Source organism: Cervus canadensis, chromosome 32, assembly GCF_019320065.1.
Source record: "Cervus canadensis isolate Bull #8, Minnesota chromosome 32, ASM1932006v1, whole genome shotgun sequence".
NCBI classification, from domain to species: domain Eukaryota; kingdom Metazoa; phylum Chordata; class Mammalia; order Artiodactyla; family Cervidae; genus Cervus; species Cervus canadensis.
The window spans coordinates 6,452,654-6,480,103 of record NC_057417.1 but is presented as its reverse complement, the minus strand read 5'-3'; the positions used below and the strand labels follow the sequence as shown (position 1 = coordinate 6,480,103).

General features: G+C 50.2%; 1 protein-coding gene across 2 annotated transcripts in view; it reads right to left on the bottom strand.

Moving 5' to 3' along the window:
- The window catches only part of USP7 (ubiquitin specific peptidase 7), a 53,057-nt gene that overhangs the window by 11,024 nt on the left and 14,583 nt on the right, over positions 1 to 27,450 (bottom strand). The window contains exons 1-12 of one of the 2 annotated variants that reach the window (XM_043455279.1): positions 17,213 to 17,317; positions 16,302 to 16,476; positions 12,189 to 12,387; positions 10,566 to 10,704; positions 9,814 to 9,902; positions 7,863 to 7,971; positions 6,919 to 7,049; positions 6,435 to 6,489; positions 5,489 to 5,569; positions 5,299 to 5,389; positions 3,063 to 3,145; positions 1,231 to 1,340 (exon numbers count right to left, since the gene is read on the bottom strand). In XM_043455279.1, coding sequence (XP_043311214.1) covers positions 1,231 to 1,340; positions 3,063 to 3,145; positions 5,299 to 5,389; positions 5,489 to 5,569; positions 6,435 to 6,489; positions 6,919 to 7,049; positions 7,863 to 7,971; positions 9,814 to 9,902; positions 10,566 to 10,704; positions 12,189 to 12,274 — 974 coding nt within the window. In that variant the 5' untranslated portion in view covers positions 12,275 to 12,387; positions 16,302 to 16,476; positions 17,213 to 17,317. Of the gene's footprint in view, positions 1 to 1,230; positions 1,341 to 3,062; positions 3,146 to 5,298; positions 5,390 to 5,488; positions 5,570 to 6,434; positions 6,490 to 6,918; positions 7,050 to 7,862; positions 7,972 to 9,813; positions 9,903 to 10,565; positions 10,705 to 12,188; positions 12,388 to 16,301; positions 16,477 to 17,212; positions 17,318 to 27,450 lie in introns of those variants that run through there. The other variant, XM_043455278.1, reaches the window with a different exon arrangement.

The window sequence follows — 27,450 nt, the reverse complement described above, 5'->3', positions numbered from 1 at the left end:
CCCTTGTTCCGTGGAGAGGGCAGGGCATTTTACATGCAAGGTCCCCAGAACTCCTTCAGGTGACTTGCACATCGACAAAAATCTGAGGCTTGATTTGAGAAAAATGCCTGCAGAGTACTGATACACCTATCGGAGTTCCCCAATTCCAGGGTGTTACAGCAAAATATGCTGCCTTTTCTAGGAGGCGGGTATCTCCAGGAAGACTGTGGTGGGAGGCAGAGCCGGCCCCACACTGCCCTCAGGGACCCGGGGCCGGCACCACACAATGTCCTGCCCGTCAGAGGCCAAGAAGCAGGACTTCCACGTGACAGCTCACAGTGTGAAAAAATGTCGGCAACTGATTCCAATAAAACTAGGACGAAAACCGAGGTGAGGGCCCAACAAAGCTCAGCAGGTGGGATGGGCCTGTAGGCCGCTGGTCTGCGAGCTCCGCCATCTCAGGGCTCACGGTGAGGGGCAAGGACAGGCTAGCAGGCCCGGCTGCTGCAGGCAATGTGGTCGAGCCGCGCCCTCCCCCAAGTCTGGGGGTGACTGGCCAACGTCCAGGAGGCTGGTTACTGTCAGGCTGTACCCTCTGACCAAGGGGTACAAAGTCACCGCTCCAAGTTCTGTCTGCTGAACCAGACAAAGCAGTGTGGGGTACCAATCTCTTACAGGTGCTTGAAGGGTCTAGAAAACACATGGAGCAGTGGGGGGAGCACACCCACCTACACCAGCACCCCTGACCAGTCTGGCACATTCTGCAAGTCGATACGAACCCAGAGATAACAAACCACTGGAGAATCCTAGGTAAAGCAATAGAGGGATATCAAGCCCCACTTCTAGGGCAAGCAGAGCCTGGGCAGCAGAAAGCACCCTCCCCAGGGCGTCATCTGCCTGAGGGTGGACAAAGGGGCTCCCTGAGCAGGAGACAGGGGTTTGCAGCCCCTGAAGCCATCCCTTCAAGAGGGCAGATCAGACTTCCCTGGCGGCCCAGTGGCTGGGACTCCGCACTCCTAATGCAGGGCGCACGGGTTCGCTCCCTGGTCGGGGAAGATCCCACAGGCTGTAAGGCTCGGCCTCCCAGTGCACCGCCCCCCACCCCCCCAGAAAAGTTCTTGGGACACCTCGGTAGAGCAGGAACCTAACAAGAGAGGAGACTGAGGACAGACAGACTTTAACAAGGCACCAAGACTAGCCCCCGCCTGAGGACGCTGGGCACACCCTACCTCTCACAGCCCTCTACATTACCTATCATTGATCTTGATGTTTTGGTCCGTCTGAGGATCATACATAAATCGCATCAGTTGCAGATGTAACACTGGTGGCAATGTCAGGAATTTCACTCCTTTTTCTGCCTCCTAAACGTTGAAAAAGAAATGCAGGTTTAGTTCGCCTCCGGTTACTTCTCCCAGCCACCAAAGCGATAGCATTTCACATCAGGATGGGAACACAGGGGGGACGTCTGCTGGGGAGACAGGTACAGGGGCCTTTAAATGCCCTACATGGGAGATCTCCTCTCAGACTGCATCACACTATCTTACTGCCCAGGGACAGGGACGGGGAAGGCAACCAAGGCTCAGTCACTTGCTGCCCTAGCAACACAGTCAGTAGACACTGAAATTCTGGAGAAGTGTGAGAAAATCAAATGGAAGAGAAGGGCGTGGTCGGGGCTCAGGAGAACAGCCTGTGAGCGCCGCCCTTCCTCAGGGTGGTCAGTGCCGACCGGTTCACTCCCACTTCTGAACACACCCCCTCTTGCTAACAGCAAGGTCCCCTGCCTGCTGGCATGGCCTCTGCCCAGCCCCCGCCTCACTCCCCCGTCTCCGCTCCGCCTTAGCCAGCTCTTTCCTCACTCAAAGCAGCCTTGGCCAAATCCAGCCGCCACCAGGCCATCAGGCCTTCCTTCTGAGCTGTGAACCTTACTTCCAAGACCAGTGAGGAAATGCCCACCTGGAGGAATGGGTGTCCACGAGCAGCCACACCTATGTGGCAATGTTCTCTGATGTACATTCTTGTATTCAGAGAACAGGGCAATTCTGGGAAGAAAACCAAAAACCCAGGAACCTACTGCCACACAAAGGAATGGCATGGTTTTAGTGCCACTCGGGAGAATAATAGAAGGATCCTGTTTCTTGGCCACTGTCCCCAGAGACTCTGATTCTAATATACATATTGCTCACCCAGACCCCAAAACATTCAGCGTGGATTAGGGCGGTTCTTGTGACTCGTGTTTCCTAAGCATATCCAGCAGCATGTTCCCTAAGAGACTTACTGATCTACACCCCAGCACCCCGAGTGGCCTGACCCAGCAGGACAGCAGGTCTGTGACCCACTGCAACACGGGTTCACTCGCGCACACACTGAATTAGCAAGCTTGGTAAACACAGGACAGTCTGAAACACTCAGGCATTAGCTGAGTCAGTCAGTGGAGATTACGAGGCTGGGTGGCTGGACCCACGTGGGCGCCGCTGATCCACCGAGCAGCCTGACCCGCAGCCTGCACAGGCCACAGGCCACGCCCTGTGACCGCAGACTGTGGCTGGGTCACACCCTCAGTGCTCCGCAGAGTTCCTGCAAGGCCGCGTGGCAAAGAGGCAGGGACACGAGCGCTTGTGCAACAAACAAGAGAAATGCGCTCCTCGTGCTGGGAGTCAGGGTTCTCAGAAAACCAGCAAAGAAGAAAGGCAAAGCACCATCGCCAGCAGCCGCCAAAACGGGAGTCTTGGTGACTGAGCGGCTCTCCCTGTGCCCGGGAGACAGCAGCGATCCGAGTCGGAGGATGCGGTAAGGTCAGGGGCAGGGTTGGATGGAGTGGGAGGGGCAGGGGAGGCGGGTGACGGTCCCGCCTCCGATCCACAGGAGGCTCGGCCACCTCCTGCCCACGGCATCCCCAGCCCTGCACCAGAGACACGACCAGCTCTCTGCTGTCTCGTCCAGACTGAGAAACACGACCCTTCCGCGCGCTCCACACCAGCAGCGTGTGGACAGACCCTTAGTGGGTCTCCAGCTGGCGGGAAAGTGAGGGGTCTGAACACGGAGCGCAAGGACCGGAGGGGACACCAGCCCCCAGTCTCAGTTACCTGCAGGCCGTGCTCCCCGGCGTCGTATTTATTGTCACCGTCCAGCTGTTCTACCGCCACATAGTCCACAAACGATTCAAAAACTTTCAGGGGAGAGAGAGACAGAGAGGAAAGTCAGCCAAAGTCATCACTGAAGCTTCAATTATAACATAACCAACCGCTCAATTCAGGTGCCAGAGAGGAACGAAAATATCAAGCACCGCAGCCGTGAACACGAACTCCCAGCTCTGCGCCTGCACTGACCCAGGGAGAGGTGTTTACTCTTAAGCAAACTGAGGGTGCTGCTGAGTTGGCCAGAAAGTTTGTTTGGGTTTTTCATAGGATCTTACAATATCATCTTGTCTTACGATCACATGGAGTGGATGTTTGACTAATAACAACATCAGCAACATTAGAAACAGCCAAGAATGCGGCCACGTGTAACTCTCAACAGTAGAACCTAAGTGTGCTCACCCCTAAGTTTTAAACACAGATGCTGGTGAAATAATGGGCGAGTTCACTGACTAGATGGGGCAGTAATTCTCTCACAATATCCATGCACATCCAATCAGACGGATCCTCGCTAACCCTTTATGACTGCGTCAGTTACACCACTATAACGCTGAAAAGGAAGAACGCAGAATTCATCCAAGGATGGCAGCCAGTGGACCAGCAGAGGAGTCTAAAAACAGGCCTACACAGATACGCAGGGCTCACCGCTGACAGGGCAGGCAGAGCACCTCGGGTCCACACTGACCCCAGGGAGAAAGGAACTGCTCTGGGTGGGTTGGAGATCGACAGAAAAGAGAGAAGAATTGTCTGATGACTTCAGGGACAGCACAAAAAGCAAAGAGCAAAACACTGGATTTCACAATTATGAAATTCTGTTAAACGGCTAGACGGCAAGAGCAAACAAAGTGAGCCCCCAATGCGGGAAGAGCCCCCAAACCCAGCCCAGGGTCCAGAGCCCACGAGGAACCAGCCGCACGGACTGGTCTTTACTACACGGGCAACCACCACCTTCACACACTGGGTGACGGCAGTGTGGGACCCCCGCGAGCCTGCCAAGGCCCGGCTCACTGCCCGGACCTTCCAGGCGGTAGCGATGGGGAGGGAAACCCCAGAATCTGAGAGTGTGAGGATTACAGGGGCCCCAGGCAGCTGGCCTCTGCAGGATGGAGGGCCCGGGAGAGCCGAGGCTTCTCTGAGAGCCTTGCTGAGCACTGACCAGGGAGGGACAGCCCCCACAGCTCACCCCGGCCTGCAACAGCCCTGCTCCCTGCAGCCACAGTGAGAAAGCCCCACAGGGACGGGACCTCGGGCAGAAAACCTGCCAGACGCTGCCTCGGCTGTGGGGACAATTGAACACCACGGTTGCAGCAAGAGACCACACTTAAATAGGCCTCGAAAGCATCAACTATCTCCATACAACTGAAATGTGCCCCAGAACAGAGGTGAAGAGCAGCCAACACCTGACAAAATAAAAATCATGACAGCTGGCATCTGATGAAAGATGACTGGACAGGCAGTGGGGCTGGAACTCACAGCCCGTGATGAGAGACAAGTTGACGGAGACAGACCCAGAAATCACAGGATTAGCAGACGTGGACATCAAGTAACCGTGAACTACATTCCGCATGTTCCGGAAGATACCCAAATCACCAAGGAGCTTTTGAAAAGGTGAACTCTCCCTGACTTCCAGGCAAATGAAAATCAAACCCAAGATAGCACCATCTTCCACCATCCTGATGACTAACTGCTCTGGAGTGGATGTGGAACAAGGGCTCGCAGCTTGCTGGGGAGTGGCAGGGATAAATGGCTGCATCTGCTAAGCTCGAAAAGAATGGTTTCCAAAGACCTGTGTTATATCCCCAGAGTGGAATACTACACAGCAATGAAAATGATCAGATAACTACTGCCACAAGTATATGGAGGGAACACTGAGAAAAAGCAAATCGACAATTAGAAGACTATGTTCTACGTGCTCCCGTCCTTGTAAAATCATCCAGCAAAGGATGTTAGAAGCCCAACGCTTCCCAGGAGGAGAGGTGGGCAATGACAGCAAAGGGCCAGCGTCTCACTTAATCAGCAAACGTTTTAAGTTTCTTGACCTGAGTGGGGTTACCTGCGTGTGTTCATGAGGTACGTTCATCATTTGGGCCATTTTCTCTATAGTGTATTTCAGTAGAAACTGCATGATCAATGAAGCATTGTAACAAACCATGAAAAGGCCATGCTCTATGCACACAGAACTCACTGTTTTTCTTCCCTTTTATGCTTAGCTGGATGTCATAATAATCTTCTCTTCTATCGGACCGGTAGTCTACCTCTTTACACTGGATGTAAGACTGCAAGCAAGGAAAATAAGGTGGCTTAGGCACTCAGCGTCAGAACATGAGCACTGAAAAGTTTCTACAAGTCATTCTTCAGAACTGGTAATCACATACCACCATCTTGCCTCTGAATAATTTAGGTATGGTGCCTTCTACACACGTGCCTTTCATCTTGTTTTCCACATTATCAAGCAACTGGAAGAGAAAGTTTTGGCTTTCAGAAAATGTTGCGCATTCTGCAGTAATTTGAAACACGACTAGGAAATTTCAATGGTCAAAAAAATTCTAGACTATAAATATTATGACCTTTAGCATGCAATTATCAAAAACATACAAAATCTTCTTTCTTGGTTGGATATTTACAGAAATAACTACATGCAACAGCTGAGATTAACCCCCTACACAGCCTCTGGGATGAATTAGTAACTTGTGGCGCCTTTAAGCATTTTCATAGTCATTTTACCTCTGTGGAAAAGCATGTAAATTGAGCACTAAACTTAACTCGTATTGGTCCACACCAAGAGATTAATGAGGTTGAGCCTGTCAACGGGATTGACTGGTTTGTCCATGGATATTTAATGAACTGGATTCAATCCAGCTAGTGCTGCAAAAAAGAAAACACACCTTGCCCAGCCAATCACCTTGAATTGCCATTTCACGTGTGTGTGTGTGAGTGTCTCGCATCACGACTGGAAGAGTGGGTACCTGCTAGTGACTAGAGGCGGTTTGGGGGAGAGTCACCCACACAGAGGTCTGCCTCAACCAGGACTTGTTTCTTGGGTTACTAACTGGTAGATTACGCCAATTTAACACATTAACAGTCCACTGCCTATACTGTTTCCCCTCACACTTTCCTACCAAATCACTTTTCAGTCTTTCTGGCCTTTAAATGAGATACGTGCCATCTTTTCTTTCTAGCATAGTCCTGGTCCTGAACAAAGATGGGCATAACTGGAATTACAGTGACTAAAGTAGGTCTGAGGTTTTGTTTGGTAACAACTTCTGACAGTGCTTCGAAATATGAAATGTAAGAGGAAAAAAATTACAGGAGGAAACTCACCACTCGACAGAGCTCTTGAACATCGTGTTGCATGAAGCTATCTAACGTTTCCCACCTTAGAAAGATAAAATGAATGTACATTGAAACTTCTAAATTTCACAGGAGAGTTAAGAAACTAAACCGTATCACCAGTCATCATTCTTAAACTAATTTAGAGGATTATTTTGGAGGGTTATAATTCAAAGCCAAGTTGAATTTTATCTCAACACCAAAACGCTCACAACCTTCTCTTGTTCTGAAAGTCTTACTGCATGGGGAGGTCATGTTTGCAAGTAAACGCACAGAAGCTTGAAGACCGTACCTATCCTTTTCCTGACAGGTAAACCTAAGTGGTGCATTAGTTCTCAAGCAAAATTCTAAAAGCCTCCATTGACAAAGAGGTCAAACAAAGAACACTGGTGAGATGTGCTGACGCGACTGCGTGCCTGTTCTCCGCTCTCAAGCCCTCTGCGTCCACTAGCTGGAAAGGTCTCCCCACACGCACCCGAACGACTTGGTCAGCTTCTTTGTTCCTACAGGCTTATCGCTGTGCTGTAACTCGTAGAACACTCTCTGCAATGCTAAAGGGACACTTTTGGATGAATCGTCGCCCTCTGTTGGCATCATGTACACAGCCTAAAGAGAAGCAATTCAGAAGTAAAAATGGAATCTTATGTGAAAGTATCATTTCTAACACCACAACGACTAAGGTAGATGGGTAGGGCTTCTCACTATCCCCCCAAAGAGCCAGAACATTCTTTGGACAATCATGGACATCTTTAAAGACAATCTAGAAGTTACAAGAAACTGCAAAAAGAATTTTAAAGATTACTCATAGCTTACCATCCAATGAGAATCACTTCTATTTCATACTTCTTAGAGCAAGATTTTTAACTTGACATGTGAACAAAAAAGTTGATGAAACCTTCAATGCTACTGAAATTATCCATACTCAGCTAGCCTCTAATCTAATCCTATCAAGGTAATTAATGCTTCCTGGAAGACTAGTGTGATGCAAATAGTAAGTGACAGCAGACCCAGCAATGGGTCTGTGCTATTCTCACGACCTTCCTAAAGTACAAATAACTATCCTGTTAGATTTTATGTTTTATCTATAAAAAGTGAAAAATCAGATTCCTGGCCAGTAGTCTTTCAACTCATCAACTTCCATATAAAGCTTTTCATATCTTGCTACTACTGACTTTCATATTTTAAAAAAAAGCTTGATTACTTCTAGCCCAATGAAGTTGGGTTTGCTGGCTGTACTAAGCTTTTCATCACACTACTTGGCTTCACAAGTATCTGGACAATGAGGAATGAAGCTACGTGTAACCGTGAGGCAGGGCCCTCCCTGGAGACAAGCCTGGGGCCGGGCTGTTCTTGCCCCAGAATCCTGCAGAGAGAAGGCAGGCTGGGGAGGGTTGAGGGAGAGAAACACCATCCATTTACCTTGCGTAGCTGGTTTGTGAAAAATAAAGTCTGCAGCAGGCTGTTCATGTAGCAAGTCGCTCCCTGATTCTTTAAGCCGACGTAGCCCGTGTGCTTCTTTGAGTCCCACCTATGAGACCAGTTTGAGGTTCAGGGAAGGCTGCGCCCCCACGCTTCTGCCACGTGTGTGGGCAGTGTGGCTGGGGCTGGCTGCTCTGTGCAACCACCTCCGCCCCACTCCTGACACGGGGTGATGTCCGAGCACCCGCCTCCAAGCGAGTAACTCGTCGCCAAGCCAGGAGTCCTGCTCACCCGGCTCCCTCCAATATCACGTGTGTGGTCCACTCAAGTGCGGGGACTGGTGGGAACTCGGTCTGAATGGAGCGGCTGCATGGCCATCATGTACCCAGAGCAGTGCTCCCACACACGAGCTAGTCTGCTGCTCTCAGACTGGTTCCCTCGCACACGCATGACACACACGTGTAGTCGGTGCAAGGTGGGAACCGCCGAAACCCTCTTTTCTGTAGTGTCACATACATGGGCGAGGACGGGTATGCCGACAGGGTCAGACCTCAACTCCCGGAGCCTCTTCTCTTGAGTACGCTGTATCGCTGGCTGCTTAGGACAGTCAGCAGTCTGCAGCACCCCCACAACCCCCCGCAGTAACAGGAAGCAGAGGAGCCCTCCCTCTCTGCACACATTATGCGAACACGTGGCCAATGCTAGATGTTTTCTGTGAGGTCAGCGTCGGCAAAGACTCTGATGCTGCGGGTATTAGGTTTTCTTGAGTAAGACAGTTTTGATTGCTAAGTCTGAAAAACCCAATCTGCTTTGTTTTATTAAGTTAAAAGACATATCGTAAGTATAGGGGAACACGTTTTTAAAACAAGGGCAAAAAAAAAAACCCCACAAAAAACTTAACTAGAAATACCACCTTGTTGCTCACCCTTGACCCTGGATATCTGAATGTGATTCAACTGTACAGTTTAAGTGTGTGTTTCAAAAAGGGGAGTCTGATTTCTCTGCAAGTAGCCCAATTAATATGAAAATCAACAAATCTCATTTGTTTTTTAAAACTCCCAGTGCCACCAAGCCCCCCTCTTCCCAGGTCAGCCTATACGCTCGTGCCAGAGGAGGGCCACACGGGGAGAGAAACACTGTGAGCAGACAGGGTACCTGCACCTGCCTCGCTCCTAGACCACGCTGCGCTTCTTCAGTTCCTGGCCTGAGGACACCCGTTCAGCTCCAACCTGATGCCAACGCGCCAGCTCGGCCTCTGGAGCCCCCGGTACACTCCCCCGATGCCCCGCCCATCCTTCTCCCTTCCCACTTAACAAGGGCCCAAAGCTATATGTTCTTCAAGGCCAAAACCCTGCTTCTGCCCACAGCCCTCCCAGACCTGGGACAGGAGCCCACCCTCCCAGCTCCCCACCCCTCCCCACCACCACACGCATCATGGAGCTGCCCATCCCTCCAATAGAATGACAAGCGCATGTGCTGCCAGAGTCACTGTTACTAACTCCTCTGCCTGACCGGTCCCAGAGTTCTCTGAGGATGTAACACCGTGGCCGCCTTGTCCACCACAGTTACAGTCCTAGAGCCCAGCAGTGTGCCGGGCTCACAGAACTGTGTTACTCGCTCAGTCGTGTCCACTCTGTGACCCCATGGACTGTAGCCCACCAGACTCCTCTGTCCGTGGGATTCTCCAGAAAAGAATACTGGAGTGGGTTGCCCTGCCCTCCTCCAGGGGAGCTTCCTGACCCAGGGATCGAACCCAGATCTCCTGTTATAGGTGTATTCTTTACCACCTGAACCACCAGGAAAGCCCAGGCTCCTAGAAACTGCTCGATAAATGTGCCAAACAAAGGCACCGCCGTGCGCGCGGGCCGAGCACCGGGAGGGTGCGTCTCTGCTGCCACGGGCCCCTCGGCTCACTCCTCTCACCACAGCACCCAATCAAAGGGAAACTTACGCAACTCCATGGGGGGCGTCCGCCTGCACAAAGACTTCAAACGTAACTTTGTCATCATCAATAAATCCTTTCTCAGGATCAGTCACTTCCTATAAAAAAAAAAAAGAATATCCAACTTGCATGAGAACACATGAATACTCGCTTCATTTCAAACAATTACCCTGGGGCCCTGTACTTGACAGATTAAAATACTACTTTTTCAAAACACCCAAGTTGTGCTTTCTAGTTCTGCAGCGCTCTGGCCTGTTTTCAACAATGTTGTCCTCTGAATGAAATCAGCCAAAGTCTGGATGCCTCCTGGAGAAGTGGGGGGAGACCACATCTCAGACCCAAGACCTCCATGTCCACTTAGCAGGCAAGGTCCAGGGAGGCCACCGAGAACACTCCAGAGAGCTGAGCAGAGCGTTCCTACGTCCTACTGGCTTCTGCGCCTGCAAAAGCAGCCCCAAAGCGCTGACGTAAGAATTCACTGGTTACTGGAATCTCCCCGCACCGTGCCTGCGGTATTATTTTTCTTAAAGGAAATCTAGCCTATCCAAAAAGCGCTAGACTACCTTACAACATCTAATCAAAACACTGGCTGCTGAAAACCTCGGCAAGGAATCAGGAAGAAACCCATTTTCAGTTACCTATCCAACTCGCAGAGCAAATGTTTCTGATTCTGAAACAAATGGATAGAAGAGCTGAAGAATTAAGAATCAGGGAACGAGGACTGAGGCTCGGATGATTCAGTCTGAGTAACTGCTACTTACACTCCAGGCCATGAAATTGGAAAATCCCCAGTCGTTCTCTTTGTGGAAGAACAAGTGACTGATGCGCCGGCTGAAGGACTTCTCGTCGTCTCTGTAGTTGATGATCTTCAGCACCGCCTGTGCGTGACAGGACCAAGACCTGTGCGAGGAGGGCGACCCGAGCCTCAGTCCACAGCCTGACCCACACCTGACCCCGCTTTAAGAGCACACAAAATTGCCCCATCATTTCCTTCTATGTTTTTTAGATGGAATCAAGGGCACACATGTAGATCTTTAATGAAGAAAGAAGTGAAGAGGGTCCCGGGGTGCCCCTGTGTAGTCTGGAGGGATTTCAGTCTACGTTTTATGTCTTTTTGATTTCTAAAAGGTTTCAAGTTTTTTTATTGATATCTATAAAACACAAGCGTTTGAACTTCAAATAGTGTCCTGAGATTTGACAAGAGACGATAGCTTTTTGGTCAGATAGTAGTTCTAGTATCAAATATGGCGAGACTGCCTGAAAAGCACTGAAGAATGATGATAAAGCTGTTTGGTTGTTAGATAACAGACCGAAAGCTCCAGGTTCTACAGGTGTCACTCCTGCCCCTCCCCCTGGGGCTGCGAGGCTCCTGGGTCGGGCTGTTCGGGGGCTCTGAGAAGGACCCCGCCACCTGGGAACAACTGCAAGTGCAGACGTCCGGGGCAGGCTGCACGTTAAATGCTTGAGGCCCAATTCAGAGCTCACAGAAGGACTGCTTCAAACGACCTCTGACATGGCCGCAGACTCGTGAGCACAGGGGCGGCGGCTGCTGCCCGCTCGGGCCCCCTGTGCGGGCTGCGCCCGAGCCACCTGCTCTTCAGGCTCAGGCCGTCTGCCGGACTAAACAAGCCCAGCCCAAAGGCTCATCCGATCAGGTCAGGTCGTAATGTGAACTGAACACAGAAGTAAAAACACAGCCGAGGCCCTGACTGCTCCTGAAAACTGGCTTCTGAAACACCCAGGTAAAGAGGAAAAATGAAAGCAGCTGGGTCCTCTGGGGCCTCGGCAGCCCGCTGGAGCCAGTTCGGGAACATCTGCATCGAGGTGCCAAGGGCCACGATCTGGGGGGCGCAGGGAGACGTGGGCCAGGGAGGCGGCGTCTCCTGGGCTGGTCAATGTGGAATGAGGTGAGGCAGAGGGAGCTGGGACCCCCCAAACAATCGCTCAGCTGTGCTGCTGGGAAACACCCAGCAGCAGGAGTTTGGTCTTTAACTTTCCGAATAACCCACAGAATCAGTTAACATACAGTGCGGATGTCTGCCTGGAGAGTTTTCCTTAACTGTCGTCTTCCCCTCTGGCAGTTATTGGCAGAATAAGAATCAGGGTAGTCCAGAGAGGCCCTAATTCCATGTTCCACGGGCAGGTAGACTCTCACATACACAAAATTTAGTATTTTATTTGCAGGAAAAATATACATCTTTTCTAGTTTGGAGATAATACCTACCAGTGAGTTTTTAAAGAGGGAAATGTATTGAATCTAATTGAAAATCAAATTGCTATGTAGAGGCAGCAAGGAAATTCACAGAGAAATCCAAAATTCAAAGAGGCCAATCTGGCTTATAACTAATTGTGGATTTGTAATTGCATCATTTAAACTGTCTTACGTGGAATCAGATTCAGCATTGCACTGGAGAAAGAATCCTACGCTTTTTTGGTGTGGTCTGTCTGGATAAAAGCGTGGCATCACCATAATCTTCCACGGCAGATTTCGCACAAAACACGGAGGGCTAAGGACCGACTCACTCAGTCTGCTGAAGCGCTCGACAGTGAACTGAAAGGTTGCCTCGGAGCGCCAACTCGTGTCTGCAAGAGAACACTTTGTCAATCATAGGGCCTGGGGACTGTCAGACAACACTGAAAGCAGGACAAACCTGGGATAAACATTCTCTACAATGGCAGTTCAACCGCTAAAGCCTAACCCTCTGGGGAAAGGAGAGCATCATCTCCAATTTAGTAGCAATCTAAACTGTGAGATGACATACAGTTTGTGTGAATGAAACCCCAGACTCAGAGGGCCAGCAACACACACCTGCCTTCCCATCAAACTGGCTCAGTGCGATTAAGAACGTCTACTCTGCTCTGTCTTAATTCCCAAGTAATCCGCAGTGAGTGGAAAGGCTGGAGGAAAGGAATAAACTTCTCCTGTCACATCTGTTCAAGGACAGGGCTTCAGGAGGGAAAGAAAAGGGCTTGAGACCGGGGCTGAATGTAGAGAAGAGACATGGATTTGCAGGCAAATAGGGCCTTCCGAGGAGTGGGGACAGCCATTCCTGGGAAGTGCAGCACTAGTTAGAGATAAGACCGTTCCTAAGAAGTTAGCTAAAAATAAACGTTAACTTCATCAGTTCACTATTTTGGTGAAATCGCCCTAGATTCTCTAAGGGGAAATATCTGGGGGGGGGGGGGGAGAATGAAGAAACTGGTATTTCTTTGGACATGAACAGAATGAACTGTTAAATTTACTCAGCAAGACCAAAGGCCAACTTAAGAAATCAAGGTTTCCTCCAATAAAAAGCAAAGCATTGGTAAGAATTAAACTAAAAAGTCACATTTTGAATTCTAGCCTTTTCTGCTGGTGACTACTCATTTCAAGAAACCCCAGGTAGTGATAATTAGCGCCAACAACCCATCGGCGTTCTCCAGCTGTCCAACCCTCCCAAAAAAACCTGTTACCGGCCAGCACGTAAGAGAACTGCAGCGGGGAGGACAAACTGCTATGCAACTTTCCAGTCACTTCCCTGCTCTTCACGAGCCTGTCCGGTGGCAGGAGGGGACAGCTCACAGGCGCAGGGGCCGAGGGCCACATGTGACCTAGAGTCACAGGAGGGCCTTTTCTGGCTGAGCAGCAGGGGCTGTTCTGTCATCCCCGAGCCCCGGCACTAGTGGGGTTCTCAGGCCTAGGAAGAGCGTGCCGAGAACACACCCAGGCCCTCCACGCTTCACTTCTCTGCACACAGAACTGCCTCCATTGTGGCTGAGTTTGTTCTTAAGAAAACATGTCCATCAGTCCTCATGAGAGGGTGGTATTCTTTACCAAAGAAAGAAAACCCCATAGGATGTGCTAACAGCGCTTTTCCCTCCGTTTAAAGGCTCTGTCCCCACTTGTTTGACTACCCGTAACCCAGCTCTTGGCAGAGGCCCTCAAAGGAAGAGCAGCTGCACGGCGTGTGATGCATTTGAGCCTCTGCAGGGGTCACCCTCATCCCTTCCCGAGATAAGAGTCCACAGAAAGGCAAGACGCCTGTTGCAGAGAATGCTGTCTAGGGTGCTGGGGAAAGAAGCGGGCTGCTCCTCCACAGCCACACACATCATATTTGAGCAGCGTCCAAACCCCGCAGCCAGGCAAGGCAGGTGTGACTCAGCTCCCAAGTCACAGGTGGGGACACCGAGGCTTGCTGAGGTCAAGCGGCTTGTCTCATCCAAGGTGGCACAGGGGGTCTTAGGACCCAAGATCTGTGGGTCCTAAACACTAAACACAGTGACCAATGCCATCTTAAGAGTTTAGGGGACCAAACCCAGAGCCTGATTAAACCAGCCGCTATCCGGTGATGACAGGACACGTTCCAGGGACTTAAAGACATGACGTCACAAGCCCCCACCTACGTGACTTTTAGTTACCATTCAGATTTGTGTAGGATGAGTTTTATACAGACCAAAAAAAATGCCTTTTTGCTCTTCGTCCCCACACTTTAGTCAAAATCCTCAATTAATCTTAAACAGGACCACACGAGCCTGGCATGGGTCCGGGAGCAGGCCAGCCCTCCAGGGCTCCCAGTGCCACCCAGGCCCACCTCCTCCCCTCCCCTCCCCAAGGCAGTTCACACTCCAGAATCACACACCAGATGTGAGGTGCTGCCTCCCGCCCAAGGCACAGGATTATCTTCCAAAATATGCTAATCAGGAGGTTTGATGTGAGATTTCATGTGAATAAAAATGTCACCACGCCCTGTCTTCAAGCCCTTCAAGCCTGTAGCACTGGTGGCCAAGACCAAAGCACCGCTGCCTGCCGAGCTCTTCCCGCTAACAGAGCAGCTGGGAACCTGCATTAAGTACCAGCAGATCCAGACAGGCAGGGGTGCAGGAGAGCGGCAGACAGGAAGCCCCTCTCTCTCTGGCGGACAGGGTTGGCCTGGCGACCATTCCCTGAGGAGCCGGGGGAGAAAATGGGTGGAAGGTACCCAGGATTCCACGGACTATTTATGCAGCTTTCTCTATCTGCAATAGCTTCAAAATGAAACCCTTTTGGGTAAAAGTGGTACACTTGGGATTACGAAGGCCACCTCCTACCCTGCTGGATTACTGCCTCATCCAAATAGACTCTGACCTGCCTGAGCACCATGGGACACTGACCGACCCACACCAGCATCTGGTCGTAAATGGAGGGACGGCGACCGTGTACCGCCTGCTGCCCTCACACATCCTGGCAGAGAACCTGGTCCCCCAAAAAGCAGGCCTGAGGTTCCCCCAAAGGGCACTCTGGCAGAAGCTGTATCAAACCTCAATTATTCATTCTAATACCAGTCTTTGCACATCCCAGTTAATCCCCAGGGAAAAAACCAAAAACAACTATTGCTTCACGGGCACCAACCACCACCTAGATCTACAACAATCACTCTACCTCAGCTGGACATTTCTCTCACCTCTGCTGTCCGCCACTCAACTGCCGTGCAAGAGCCTCCCCCACCACGAAGGCTTCTCGGTACAGACTGAGGATCCCAACCCACGGTTCCCCACACTGTGTGACCTCCCTACATTACGATGTCAAAGGAGACTCAGGGAAAAGAGGTTCTAGCATTTCAGAGGCTTGGGGAATCATCATCAACAACAAAAAGGGCTTTTGGAAAAAGATGTTAGGAGGCTAACAGCTCAGAAGCACTCAGTAAAGAAACAAACTTAATCCAGCACTCCTCTTTCTGCAGATTTCTGAACAATTTTCACACACACATATTCTGCCATTAATGGTTCAAAATAACTATCACCGTGGCCCCCCCGCCCCACAGACACCGTCTTTTCACGCTCCTGCCCCTGGGCCTTTCAGAAGACCAGGAACAAAGGGTATTGAAGACCACTGCTACCTTGTCCTGTAAAGTGCTTTTTCCAGCTGATAATTCGCAGTAGGAGCATTTCTGCTTTTAGGTTCCATAACACCATCATTGCCTACTAATAATTTAGTACAATTGGCCTCAAAAGGAAAGGGGTGTTGTGTACACTGTGATCTCCTTACACTGGTTCTCAGGTGAGGCAATCTGGGGCCCCCGGGAGACTTCTAGCCACTCTGAGAGACATTTGGAGCTGTCACGACTCAGGGCGGAGAGGAGGGGATAACACGGCATACTAAAAAGCACAGGACGGCCCTTTCTGACCAAGAAGGATCCACCAAAAGGCCTCGGAGGCCTCGGAAGCCTGCTCCTGGGTCCACGTCTGCGCCTCCTCCCGGGCCCCCCCACCCCAAGAACACCGGGGGCGATGCCAGGACAAGCCTGTGCCATGGGACGAGCTGGGGCGGCTCCCTGCTCTGGGAGAGGCTGCCCTCACCCCCTGCCTCGGGCCTCCCCCGCGGCGCTCTCTGAACCACTGCTCTCTGACCCCATCCGGGGTCTGCGATGGAACCAAAGGGCCCCCGCATCCGGGGGCCGCCCCACACCGTCGCCCCCTGTCTGCGGTGGAAAGCGCACTCCACAGGTAACAAAGCAGCGGGTCAGACCACGCCTCTTTACCTTCCTCAGATATGGCCTCAGCCCGCTGCCAGGGGTAAAGCGCACTGTGAGAGAACTCTCAACTACGGCTGCAGTTTCTCATGGAGGCTGAGCTTTTGGCAGGAGGTCTGAACAGCAGTCCTTCTGGTGGTGCAGCCCGTGACTGACGGTTTCTTTCAACTGCCCCGTTACACCCCTGGGAAGGACACAACCCTCATGAGGATTGATGGACACGCTTTTGACAGAACATGGTTTCATATTACACTGCAAGACTCCTGGGGGCTGCATAAAGTGACTATTGGCTGCTACCTTCTCGTGGGGTCGACCTGGCAAACGCACTGGTCACACCCGTCTGATAAGGCATAATGAAAAAATAGCCTCGAGAGAAAGTGCTTCCCTAGGCCCAAAATGCCCATGCGTGTACAAATGTGTATACTTTGCGCAGAGAAGATAAAAGACCAAAAGTCAGTCTGGGTGATGAAGCCCAAAGCTCGATTCTGGTTTCGAACCTAACCGGAGGGGGGAGGGGTGATCAGCTACAGACAACTGATAGACTTGCTACAATAGGAATGCAATGGGAAGCCACGTTCCAGTGTCTAGAAGTATCGTGCTGCAGACGAAAAGGAAAGGACAGTAAGGTACTTGTTTTGAATACTAGGAGTGGCTGGAAAATTAACTGCAGGCCTGACCAAATACCCATCAATTACAGACTTCTGTATTTCAACCTTCTTGGCTAGGCTGGGGAGAATCACCTTACCTTGAAATTTGCAGGCAATCGTGGAATTCAAAACCAAACCAGGCTCCTAAATTTTGCTCAGATACAACCTCCTGAAAACTAGCTACTCTCAAAGAGACTCAGCAGTCCTCAGGAAGAAGTGTCTGCTTCCGACAGCTTTCTGCCCGACACCAGGAGACGAAGCCTGGGTACTCACCGTCCTCCATGTCCTCCTCTGTGTTACTGTGCCCGTCACTCATGGCCACATTCCCGTTGATAACAGGGTTTTGGGTAATTCTCGGTGGGTCATCTGTATCTCCAGCTTTAAAGGAAACAAAGAAATTCCATGAGTTTTACCTTCCTGGCTTGGATCAAGTAAACAAAACATATCTGTATTTTGGATGATTTCCAGTCACCAATAAGTTCCAACCGTGCCAAATAACTGCACTCTAACCCAAAAGTATGGGTATGTTTACTGATATGTTTGCTAAACAAACTTTTGTTCCTTTCAAAATGCTAAGTGGGATCTGAACACACAATAATCTGCTGAATTTGCAATGAAATTTATTTTGAAAAAGGTTTCTACTCATTAAAACTCAATCCTAGAGAAAATATTGTTTGGGGGGGGGGGTTACTAAAACAGTGTACGTTAGAATCTTCCATCATGGACACACATGCCTTGAAACAGCAAGCTCATTTTCAAACTGTTACTGGACACTTCAATTTTATAATTATATAAAGTATGAATCCATACCAAAGAACAGGAATGGCATTTTGGGGTGTGGGGAATTTGAAAAGGGGGTCCCTAGGAGGATGGGAATGGACAAAGATTCGAGAAAGGATCTCGAAACTAGCAAAATGCTTGCTGAAGGCTGGTCTGGAAAACATTTATATAAAATCAGAAGTGAGGATTTAAAACTTTTAACCAAGGACTGGCAAATATGAAGTGTAAACTCCAACTGTAACACTCCCATCCCTCTTCAGTCATTGAGTACAATCTTCTTCGAGACATAGGGCCATGGTTTAAAAGAAAAAAAAAAAATTTAAACTTCTGGCAGGACTTAGGATTTAAACAGCCTCTACTGGTCAAAATGGCCATACTTCACATTTAAATCCTGTCCTGGCATATAGAACAGTTTACTGCAACTAATGATGTTCTGTGTTTCCTTGTATGGTCAGCTTTCCCTGGCAATTCAGACACTCAACAGAAATTAAGAATATCAGCTACAAGCAGGAGATGTGGTTTTTAAAGTAGCGACATAGCTGTGTCCTTGGACTCCAGTATTTCAGAGCCTTTATACCACTCCAACAAGCAGTGGGTCTGATTCAGCACCACGGACAGCACCTTTCCCCTCTAGGCAAGCTCCAACCCCCAACTGTCAGGTTACATTTCTCAAATAATTCCTAAATAAACTGCCCTTTTTTTCTTACGTATCTCAAAACACACCTTAGAGTTCCTTGGAAGCCAAGAAACAGGTATTACCACCCAAATTGAGACCACTGCCAATCTTGATGTTTTTGTTCTATTAAATATCAATAAACCAGTGAAGCTGCTCAGTCGTGTCCAGCTCTTTGCAACCCCATGGACTGGAGCCACCAGCCTCCTTCATCCACGGAATTTTCCAGGCAAGAATACTGGAGTGGGTTGCCAAGAAGGGATCCAGGGATCAAACCCAGGTCTCCTGCATTACAGGCAGATGCTTTACCGTCTAAGCCACCAGGGAAGCCCAAAGTGAAAGTTGCTTAGTCATGTCCGACACTTTGCGACCCATGTAAATTCCATGGAATTCTCCAAGCCAGAATACTGGAGTGGGTAGCCTTTCCCTTCCCCAGGAGATCTTCCTAACCCAGGGATCAAACCCAGGTCTCCCACATTGCAGGCAGACTCTTTACCAGCTGAGCCACTAAATATCAATATATACATTTAATTAATTTTTTGTCAGGGTGTCAATAAAAGCTGTTTATGAAAACACAATTTTTAAACTGGCTCCCTCAATCATGACACCCTGACAAAAAAACTGGGGAAAGAAGTAAGGAAAAGTAGAAATTCCTTTTCCTGTTGCTTATCTAGCTTGAACCATATATGCTAAAAAAGTACATTGACTGAAATTTCCACATTTACCCTCCTAAATTAATTAACCATCAAAAAATATTTTGAGGAAAAATTCTACAAAGGCCCAGCACACTCCACCAATGGAGTATTATACAGCAGTTTTTAAAAAAGATTCTCAGGGAATCCCCTGGCAGCCCAGTGGTTAGCACTCACACTTTCGCTGCCCAGGGCCCAGGTTCAATCCCTGATCGGGGAACTAAGGTTCTCAGTGTACCTGTATGAGGTTCTGAGTTAACAGTATTACGTTTTTAAAAATGAAGATGCCATATCTATCATCATAGCTATAAAAGAGATAAGAGTTTTGTTGGAGTAAGACTATATGAATTCTTATTGCCCTTTACAACAACAAACATGGACTAGAACACAAACTAGTACATGGTTCTGAAGCAGCAGTGATTCTTCACTGCAGACACACACACATGTCACATGAATGCACTAGAAATCTTGAAGTCATTTGCTTGACATGTGCCTGGTACTTTGACTTTAGTTTCTCAGGTCTTTAGAAGAGCTTTTAAGTATGGTTGATATTGCACACATGCGAAACTGACAAAAGTGTCTCTGAAGTTGGCTCCTAAAGGCAAGGCGGGTAGGGTATGGTACCACAGTTAGAATGAGATTCTCCTGAGCACCGTCCCATCTTTTACACAGTACACATTCCTGCTGGGCTGACCAATTTTCCACCCTTCACAGGCATGGCGACAAGTGGTCCAGGCCGGTAGCTGTGGAACTGCAGAAAAGCCCCCTGGCTGGCCCATGACGCATATGCGGAAAGTGCCAGCAGCAGGCCCTCCCCATCAACTGGCACGGGACCCTTGGAGAAAAGGTCGGCAACTCAAGTCTAGCTCCTAAGGGACTGAGTATCCAGTTAAAATAAGCTCCTCTTAAATGAGTTAGTTCAACAAAAGGATTAAAACTTTAATTAAGACACAGTAAATCCCTGGACCAGAATTAAATGATGGAAGTGCCTGATATCACAATCTGAACTAGGCTTCCAGAAATATCCTAAACGATAAGGCTGTCTTTATCATCAAGGAAGAAGTGCAAGATTGGCATTTATGTTTGTTTATCACCATATAAACTGATCCTGTTCTGAATTTCATGTCTTGCCCAACTGGAATTTTCCCAGATATGTTAACTCTCATTCGGCCAGATATGAATGATGACACAATGATTACAAACACCAGTGACAACACAGAATGCCTCAAATATACAGACCAAGTCTCTGGTACACTTAAATGTCAGGGAGGGGAAGGGGGTGATTATCATTCTGAAATATACACAAGACGCCCAGAAATACAACATATCATTTCCATTACTCATGATTAGTAGGCTTTTTGACAACAGCACTGTGATAGTATCAGTGGCAAATTTTAATATATACACATGGCACAAAACACCTTTTTAAAAGAGTGACTTAGAAACACAAAAGCCTCCCCTGTTTAATTACAAAGCCTGCATTTCCTGCTTTTTTACAGGGACTCCCTGTGCCTATATCCAGCTTTACTCTTCCCAGACCTCTGTGATGTCACAACCCGGAGGCACTGACCCAAAGAACACTGGCCAATTGCTATGGAAATGAGGTGGCCCCGATTTAGTGCCCGAATCTCACTCCTGGAGGAGAAAAACAGAAAATTCCACTTTGATGGCCTTGATGTCTTCCATCACTTCACAAACTTCTCCCAAAAAGGTTGGGGAGAGGGGACCAAACGACTCCAATAAAACCTCACGGCCTTCCAACTAAGTCTGTATGCCGCCCCCAGGAGGCAGCTGGGCCACAAGGGCCCAGCCCCGCCTCAGAGTCGCTCTCCACTCAGAACCACCCCGCTTCAAACTCCTCAAAATCCCAACTAGTGATACAACCCCATGAGCAAAACCCACAACTTGGTTTAAAAGGGCAGACAGGGTAAGTGAACTGCCACAGACACCACGGCGACCTTGCATGAGTGGGTCCTTGGATGGGTCAAGCAGAGCCTCACCAGCCCAGCTTAAGCCCCGCCCCGCACCCCACCAGTCCACCCTGACTTCCAGGTCAGAGCCCCCGGGCTTCTGCCTGGGCCCCCTCCTCTCCTCTCGGCGTCATGAGGCCCCACTGGGCTCGCGAGTCACCTCCTGGTCCAAGCGCGCAGTTCCCCGCCATGTCTGCATGGCTCTGCAGCAGAATCTGCTGGGGGTGGGGGAGGGGAGGGCAGGGTTCTCTCAGCCACATCAGAGTGACTGCATAGAAGCTCCAGGAGCTCTCACTCAGCATTCTCTTTTTAAAGCTGCCCACAGTTCTCAGGCCCAGACACATCATCAAGCAACCATCAATGGAGATGATCACCTTCAAAAGGCAAAGTGGTTCAGAAACAGAGTTTTGTACAGGTCCAAACGGAGATGTGCATATATATCCTGTTTCCGCTCCATCACTTCCTCTCAAGAATTCAGATACACTTGATTTCCCAAGGTTCTGATCCACAAAACCCCTGGCTCTGAGCTCAAAGAAGCAACTGATAACTCAATGGTGAGAGACAGAAGATGTACCACTCCTGCTGAGCTGGGCTGAGAGGCTGGGCTGGTTATAGGAAGGCGTGGTGGGGAGTGGGGGTGACGTGGGGTTGGGGGCGGGGGGCAGGCAGCAGCTGGGGCCCCGCCCCCAGCAGAGGACAGGGAGGAGGGGGTCCGAGAAGGCTTCCACAAAAGCAGGGACCCACAGGTGTCGGCTGTCACACTCCCCAAGGAGCCAGAACGTCCTGGGTGTTGGGAAACAATTCCGGACGCCCCTATAAAACCTACAATTCTGTGGGAGAACTTTGTGCTTGGTGTCAACCCCGGTCCCCCTGGGGGAGTCTCAGGGCGAGCCAGGCCTCCACAGACAGAGAAGACAGAGGACGCATCCTCGGGCAGAATGTGGAGGTCACCGAGGACACAGACATGGAGCGGAAGGGCCAGTCTGAGCTGTCTGCTCTCACGCAGGTCAACCACCCCAGCAGCCGCCGGGCGGGAAGGAGCCGGTGCCGACCAGGCCGCAGAGCCCACGGGCTCTGCCAACAAGTTCAGTCCCATCCCGGCCCAGTCGGACAAGGACCACGGCGCCAGTGGACTGTGAGGAAACGCCCTCCCTCCCTCTGTGAAACCTCCCAGAACTGGAAAACTTCAACTATGCTTCAAAAGAGTCATTTCAAATCCATTATCACATTACCAGGCTCTCCATCCCCTCAAGGGGTGGACCCCCTTCCCGACACTGGTCTTCTGCACACACGACCCACCTGGGAGGCGGAGGCGGGCAGCCCTCCTCTCACAGAGTTTAGTCCCCCTTCTTAGCAAGCATCAAGATGTGTCAAGAGCAGGCTGGGCCAGGCGGCGGGGAGAACTGACGAGCAGCCCCTGGACACAAGGGCTAAGGCGACAGAAGGGCAGAGGGACACACAGGCCCAGACAGCAGTCCTGAGAAGCACCTGCCAGGCTCCACAGGGAACAGGAACCAGCAGCAGGCGGGCACAGGGGTGGGCGGGGCCTTGAAAACCCCCGATGCACACAAGCACCCGTCCGTCCCAAGAGGAACCACCTGTGGCCCGGAAGCACGTGCCACTCGGAACAGGGGGTCTGGACCTGGCTGCCAGCCCCAGGCAGCCATCTGACCGAGCCTGTCCACCCACCATGGGCCCAGGCGTCCGTCCGAAGCTGGTCCTGGGAGGAAGTGGGGAGTGTGTGTGTGTGTGTGTATGTGTGTGCGCGGGCGCATGCGTGAGAGAGTGAGTTTTCTGTGCTCTTGTGCCCCTGGCCCCTGGGCAAGGCGGCCTCCAGTGATTCTAGACTTCCTCTGGTCACGTTAACAATGAGACCGTGACTTAATCAACACTAAGTTGTGTTAACACATTTTAACGTGTGTTCTGGGTTTCATTTTTATATGCTCTGGCTCCATGTAGGGAGCTGGAAGCCCACTTGCGGGTGGTGTCCGCCCTGCTAAACGAGGGCTTCTCGGCTCCTGCCTTGCAGAGAGCCTGAAAGTTCCAAGCAGACGCAGTGTGCGGAAGCCCGACGGTGGGCTCCATGCTCTTAAACAATTCAGATTTACATCAGTTATAGGAAAATAAAGCCCCAAGGAAGGCCACGGATAAACTTGTGTGCCTTAAATAAGACTATTTGTTTGGGGCTCTCCGTTTGGCTTCATTATGCAAAACTCGTCTGTTCTCTGGAGGACCACGCTAAACCGCCATCACATCTGCCCCACAGACCACGACCGCAGACTGGTGTGGACACTGGCCGGGCTCGGAGAGGGGCGTGCACCCAGACCAACTGAGGAACTTATAATCACGTCCCAGCTGCTTTCTCACATGTCCGGTCTCATCTGCTCTACTGCGTAGGGCTGTCTGGTGGCCGAGGAGGAAACCGAGCCCCAACAAGCCCAGCAGAGGGGGGACGATGTGGACGCTCCAGGACGGAGGACGAGTACAAGCAGCCCGCAGCAGCCCGAGGATTCACGAGATGCTGAAGTCAAGACGGCACAAGCCAACTGCAGCCAAGGAGAGGTCCCGAAGAAACACAAGTAATGAGTATGCCCAACTCCCCTAATCAACAGGACACCCCTCTTCGTCTACCACATCAACAGTGAAAACTACTAGAGATGCCCACAGATGCGGAGGGTCTCATATCACAGAATGGGTGCCAAGTGGCTGGAGTCTAAACTTACAGTCAAATCATTCTCCCCAAAGGCAATATTTATGAAAGCCAAAGTCATAACTCAGAATGCCATTTCTAAATATCTATTCTCAGAAAACTAGCATACATGCCCCAAATTGTACACAAGCATGTTTCTTACACCTAAGCACGTTTCACAGAGAAAAACTTTATAAACACAAGTGCTCATTAATTCTAAGGGCCATCTGTGGTATGGCTCCATTCATTCATATCAGGTGTCCAGAAGAGTGATTTCCACAGAGTTAGAAGGCAGACCAGTGGTCGCCCAGAGCTGGGAGGGAGACAGGAAGGGTGATGGCTGAGGTGCACAGGGGTTTCTTTTAGGTACCATAAACCGACTGCAGTGATGGGTGAATTATGTTTATTAAAAACTGCTGAATTGCAGGGTATATGGAATATCTCAATAAAGCTGCACTGTTGGGGCAGGGGGGACAAGAACTGAATAAAACAGGCCGTTCTGCGTGGGGACAAACCAGTTTTAGAGCAGAGCCGTCCCGAGGGCTCTGCACGGAACTGCTGTGTGCCCTGAACACCTGAAAGCGAAAGTGAAGGTTGCGTCCGACTCTTTGTGACCCCATGGACTATGCAGTCCATGGACTTCTCCAGGCCAGAACATGGGAGTGGGTAGCCCATCCCTCCTCCAGTGGACCTTCCCAACCCGGGACTCGATCTGGGGTCTCCTGCACTGCAGGCGGGCTCTTCACCAACTGAAGCTGAGCACTGGGGCAGGTGTAAACGCTCTCCTTTCTGCACTGTTTCTCTAGAAATAAACATTCTGGGGCTTCCCTAGTGGTTCAGTGGTGAAGAACCCACCTGCCAATGCAGGAGACCAGTTCCATCTCTGGTCGGGGAAAACCCCACATGCTGGAGGGTAGCTAAGCCCATGCGCCTCAACTACTGAGCCCACGAGCCTGGGAGCTCTGCAACGAGGCCGCCACAGTGAGAAGCCCATGGCCACAGCTAGCGAGCAGCCCCTGTCCACCACCGTTGGAGAAAAGCCCATGCAGCAACAAAGACCCAGCACAGTCAAAAATAAATAAATTTAAAAAACCCACAAATCCATTGTGGTGTTTGGAAAACCCATTTATCTATAAAATTTGCGTGTATGAATTCACCCCACATTCACGTAGTTTTAAAGAAACCAAGACTGTGAAGGGAGAAGGCCCACCCAGAGAGGACTCAGTGAGCAGGCAGTCCTTAGGGAACAGAGCGGTGCGTGTGGGCAGGACAACACCCCTCACGCATTAAGTACGCAGTGTGCACCCCTTGGATGGAGTCTTGCTTGCCCTCCTGTTGCCTCAGCAAGTACACATGCCTTTACAGAAAAGGTAACACCACCCATCAGCTCAGTTTGGTCGCTCAGTCTTGTCCAAGACTCTTTGCAACCCCACAGCGCAGAGAAAAGGGACAAGGAGAACACAGCCGGAGGCCTGAGAGCACCCAGCCAGGCTGCAGCAGGAAGGGAAAGGGGGCGGGAGGCAGCGGGACTCCTCCAGCAGACCCCACACAGAGGGACTGCCTCAGTGATCTGTGACCGCGACGGTCATCCTCGTACACCTGGGCAGACAGCAACACCCGCCCTTAGACGCCTGCATTTTCTACTCACGGAAACAAGGAAATCCGGGGACTGAAGAATGGGGTCAGAAGCAGAGGAGAGATCTTTAAAATACATACTCTGACTGTGCTAATTAAAACTTTAACAAACCAGTCAAGCATAGCCCATGTCAGGGGAGTTCCTTTATTTGTACAAAGCCACAAACTGAACAGCCTGGGACGGAGGACCAAGCCGTTTCTGGCTGGTGTCTTTTTTTCTCCCCACATTGGTGCCACTGGACTATCACTCAGGCCTGACCCTCCTTTCTGGGGGGCCCACCCAGACTATCAAGGAACACTTACATCCAAGACCTTCTAAAAAAACTAGTGGCGAAAGAAAGTAGGAGGAAGACTAGTTTCCCAGGTAGAGGCACCAGAGCAGGAGACAGACACGTTCAAGGGCTGGAAGGCGGGGTGAAGACCTCAGTTCTCCCCAAATCGATCGGTATGTTGATACACGATTATTCCAGTCAAATTCCCAGCACATAAGGGAAACAATTCTGAAAGGAGCAGTTGAGTTGCTTCAGCAGCTGAGACGGAGCTGTGTTAGCAAAGGGGTGGACACAGAACAGAACAGGAGAGTCCACAAAAACGCCCGTGTCAACATTACTGCCTGATTCTTGACAAAGGTGCAAGTAATTCAGAGGAAAAGAGATAGTGTTTTCAACAAACAGTAAAGAAAGAGTTGGATGTTCACAGACAAAAATAAATAAACTGCAACCTCGCACCTTACACAGATACTAACTCATAATGGATCTTAGGTGAACAAATATTTAAACTTTAAAAAGTAATCATGTGATACCCAGCAAAGAATTGTTAGACATAACACCAAAAGCCAAGATCCATAAAAGAGAATTTTGATAAAATGGACTTCTCTGTAAAGACACCACTAAGGGAAAAAACAGACAAGCTACAGGTTGGGAGACAGTCCTTTCAGATCTCCTGACAAAGGACTTACACTAAATACATAAAGAGCTCTCCAGACTTGACAGCAGTAAGAATTTAAAAAGCCCAATACTTAAGCAGACACGTGAGAGAGGGTACAAGGATGGCAAATAAACAAACAGAAAGACGTGTGCCTGGGCTATTAGGTGTCTGAATTAAACGACCGCCACTTCTGAGATGACTGAGACGAAACCTCTGGCGAGGCTGAGGCGGCGCTGCAGAGGACCCAGGCACACGGACAGCAAGCAGGTGGGCAGTTCCCCACGGAGCACGCCTCACCCAACAGCTCGACACCTTCCTCTAGAGAAATGAAGACTCATGTTCACACAAAAGCCTGAACATGGGTATTTATAGTGGCTTCATTTGTAACTGCCAAAAACTGGAGACAACCCAGATGTCCCTCTGTGGAATAGAGCCCAGCAATAAAAAGCAACGAACTACTGATCAGGTTACAAGCTGTACGATTCTGCAAGACGACAAGGCTGCACGGAGACACAGGAGCAGCTCGGCCCGGCGTGAGGGGCTGCTCTGGGTCCCGCTGGGCCGGGGGGCACACAGACCTGCCCCCGAGCCCAACGCCGAGCCGCTGACCACGCTGCCGACTTCACTGTGTGTAAAGGCAAAGGAAAAAACACCTGTAGGGCAAGGAGAAGAATATGATTTACCAACTCTCTAAATAAACACCGCCTTGGATTACAAGTTCAGAACTTTATCCACATGGGCAAAGAAAACAGAGCGGAAAAGAGGCAGGTCTGAGTCCTTCTACCCTAGGAACTGCGGGCGGTCGTGTTCATGAATGACTGCAGCACAGCTCGTTTTCTCGGCGGGGAGAGGGAGTCAAGAACGTCAAGAAGTCAGGAAAATGGGAGATCAGATACACACTCTGCTCCAGTGAACTCAGGTACATAAACAAGGTGTGCTGTTTCAAAAGCTACATTTAAACTCAGAGTTCCTCCAACTGTTCCACACAAGCCACTGGAAAATGGAGAAAGTGAGGGGAAAGACCCAAACAGAACAGGAAGTGGAATGCGGCCATGATGAAGGAGCAGGAAGCAAAATAATCAAAATCACAAATTATTTCTACTTAATTGTCCTCTCCTTGAATTCTCAGAGGGTATCTGTTCATC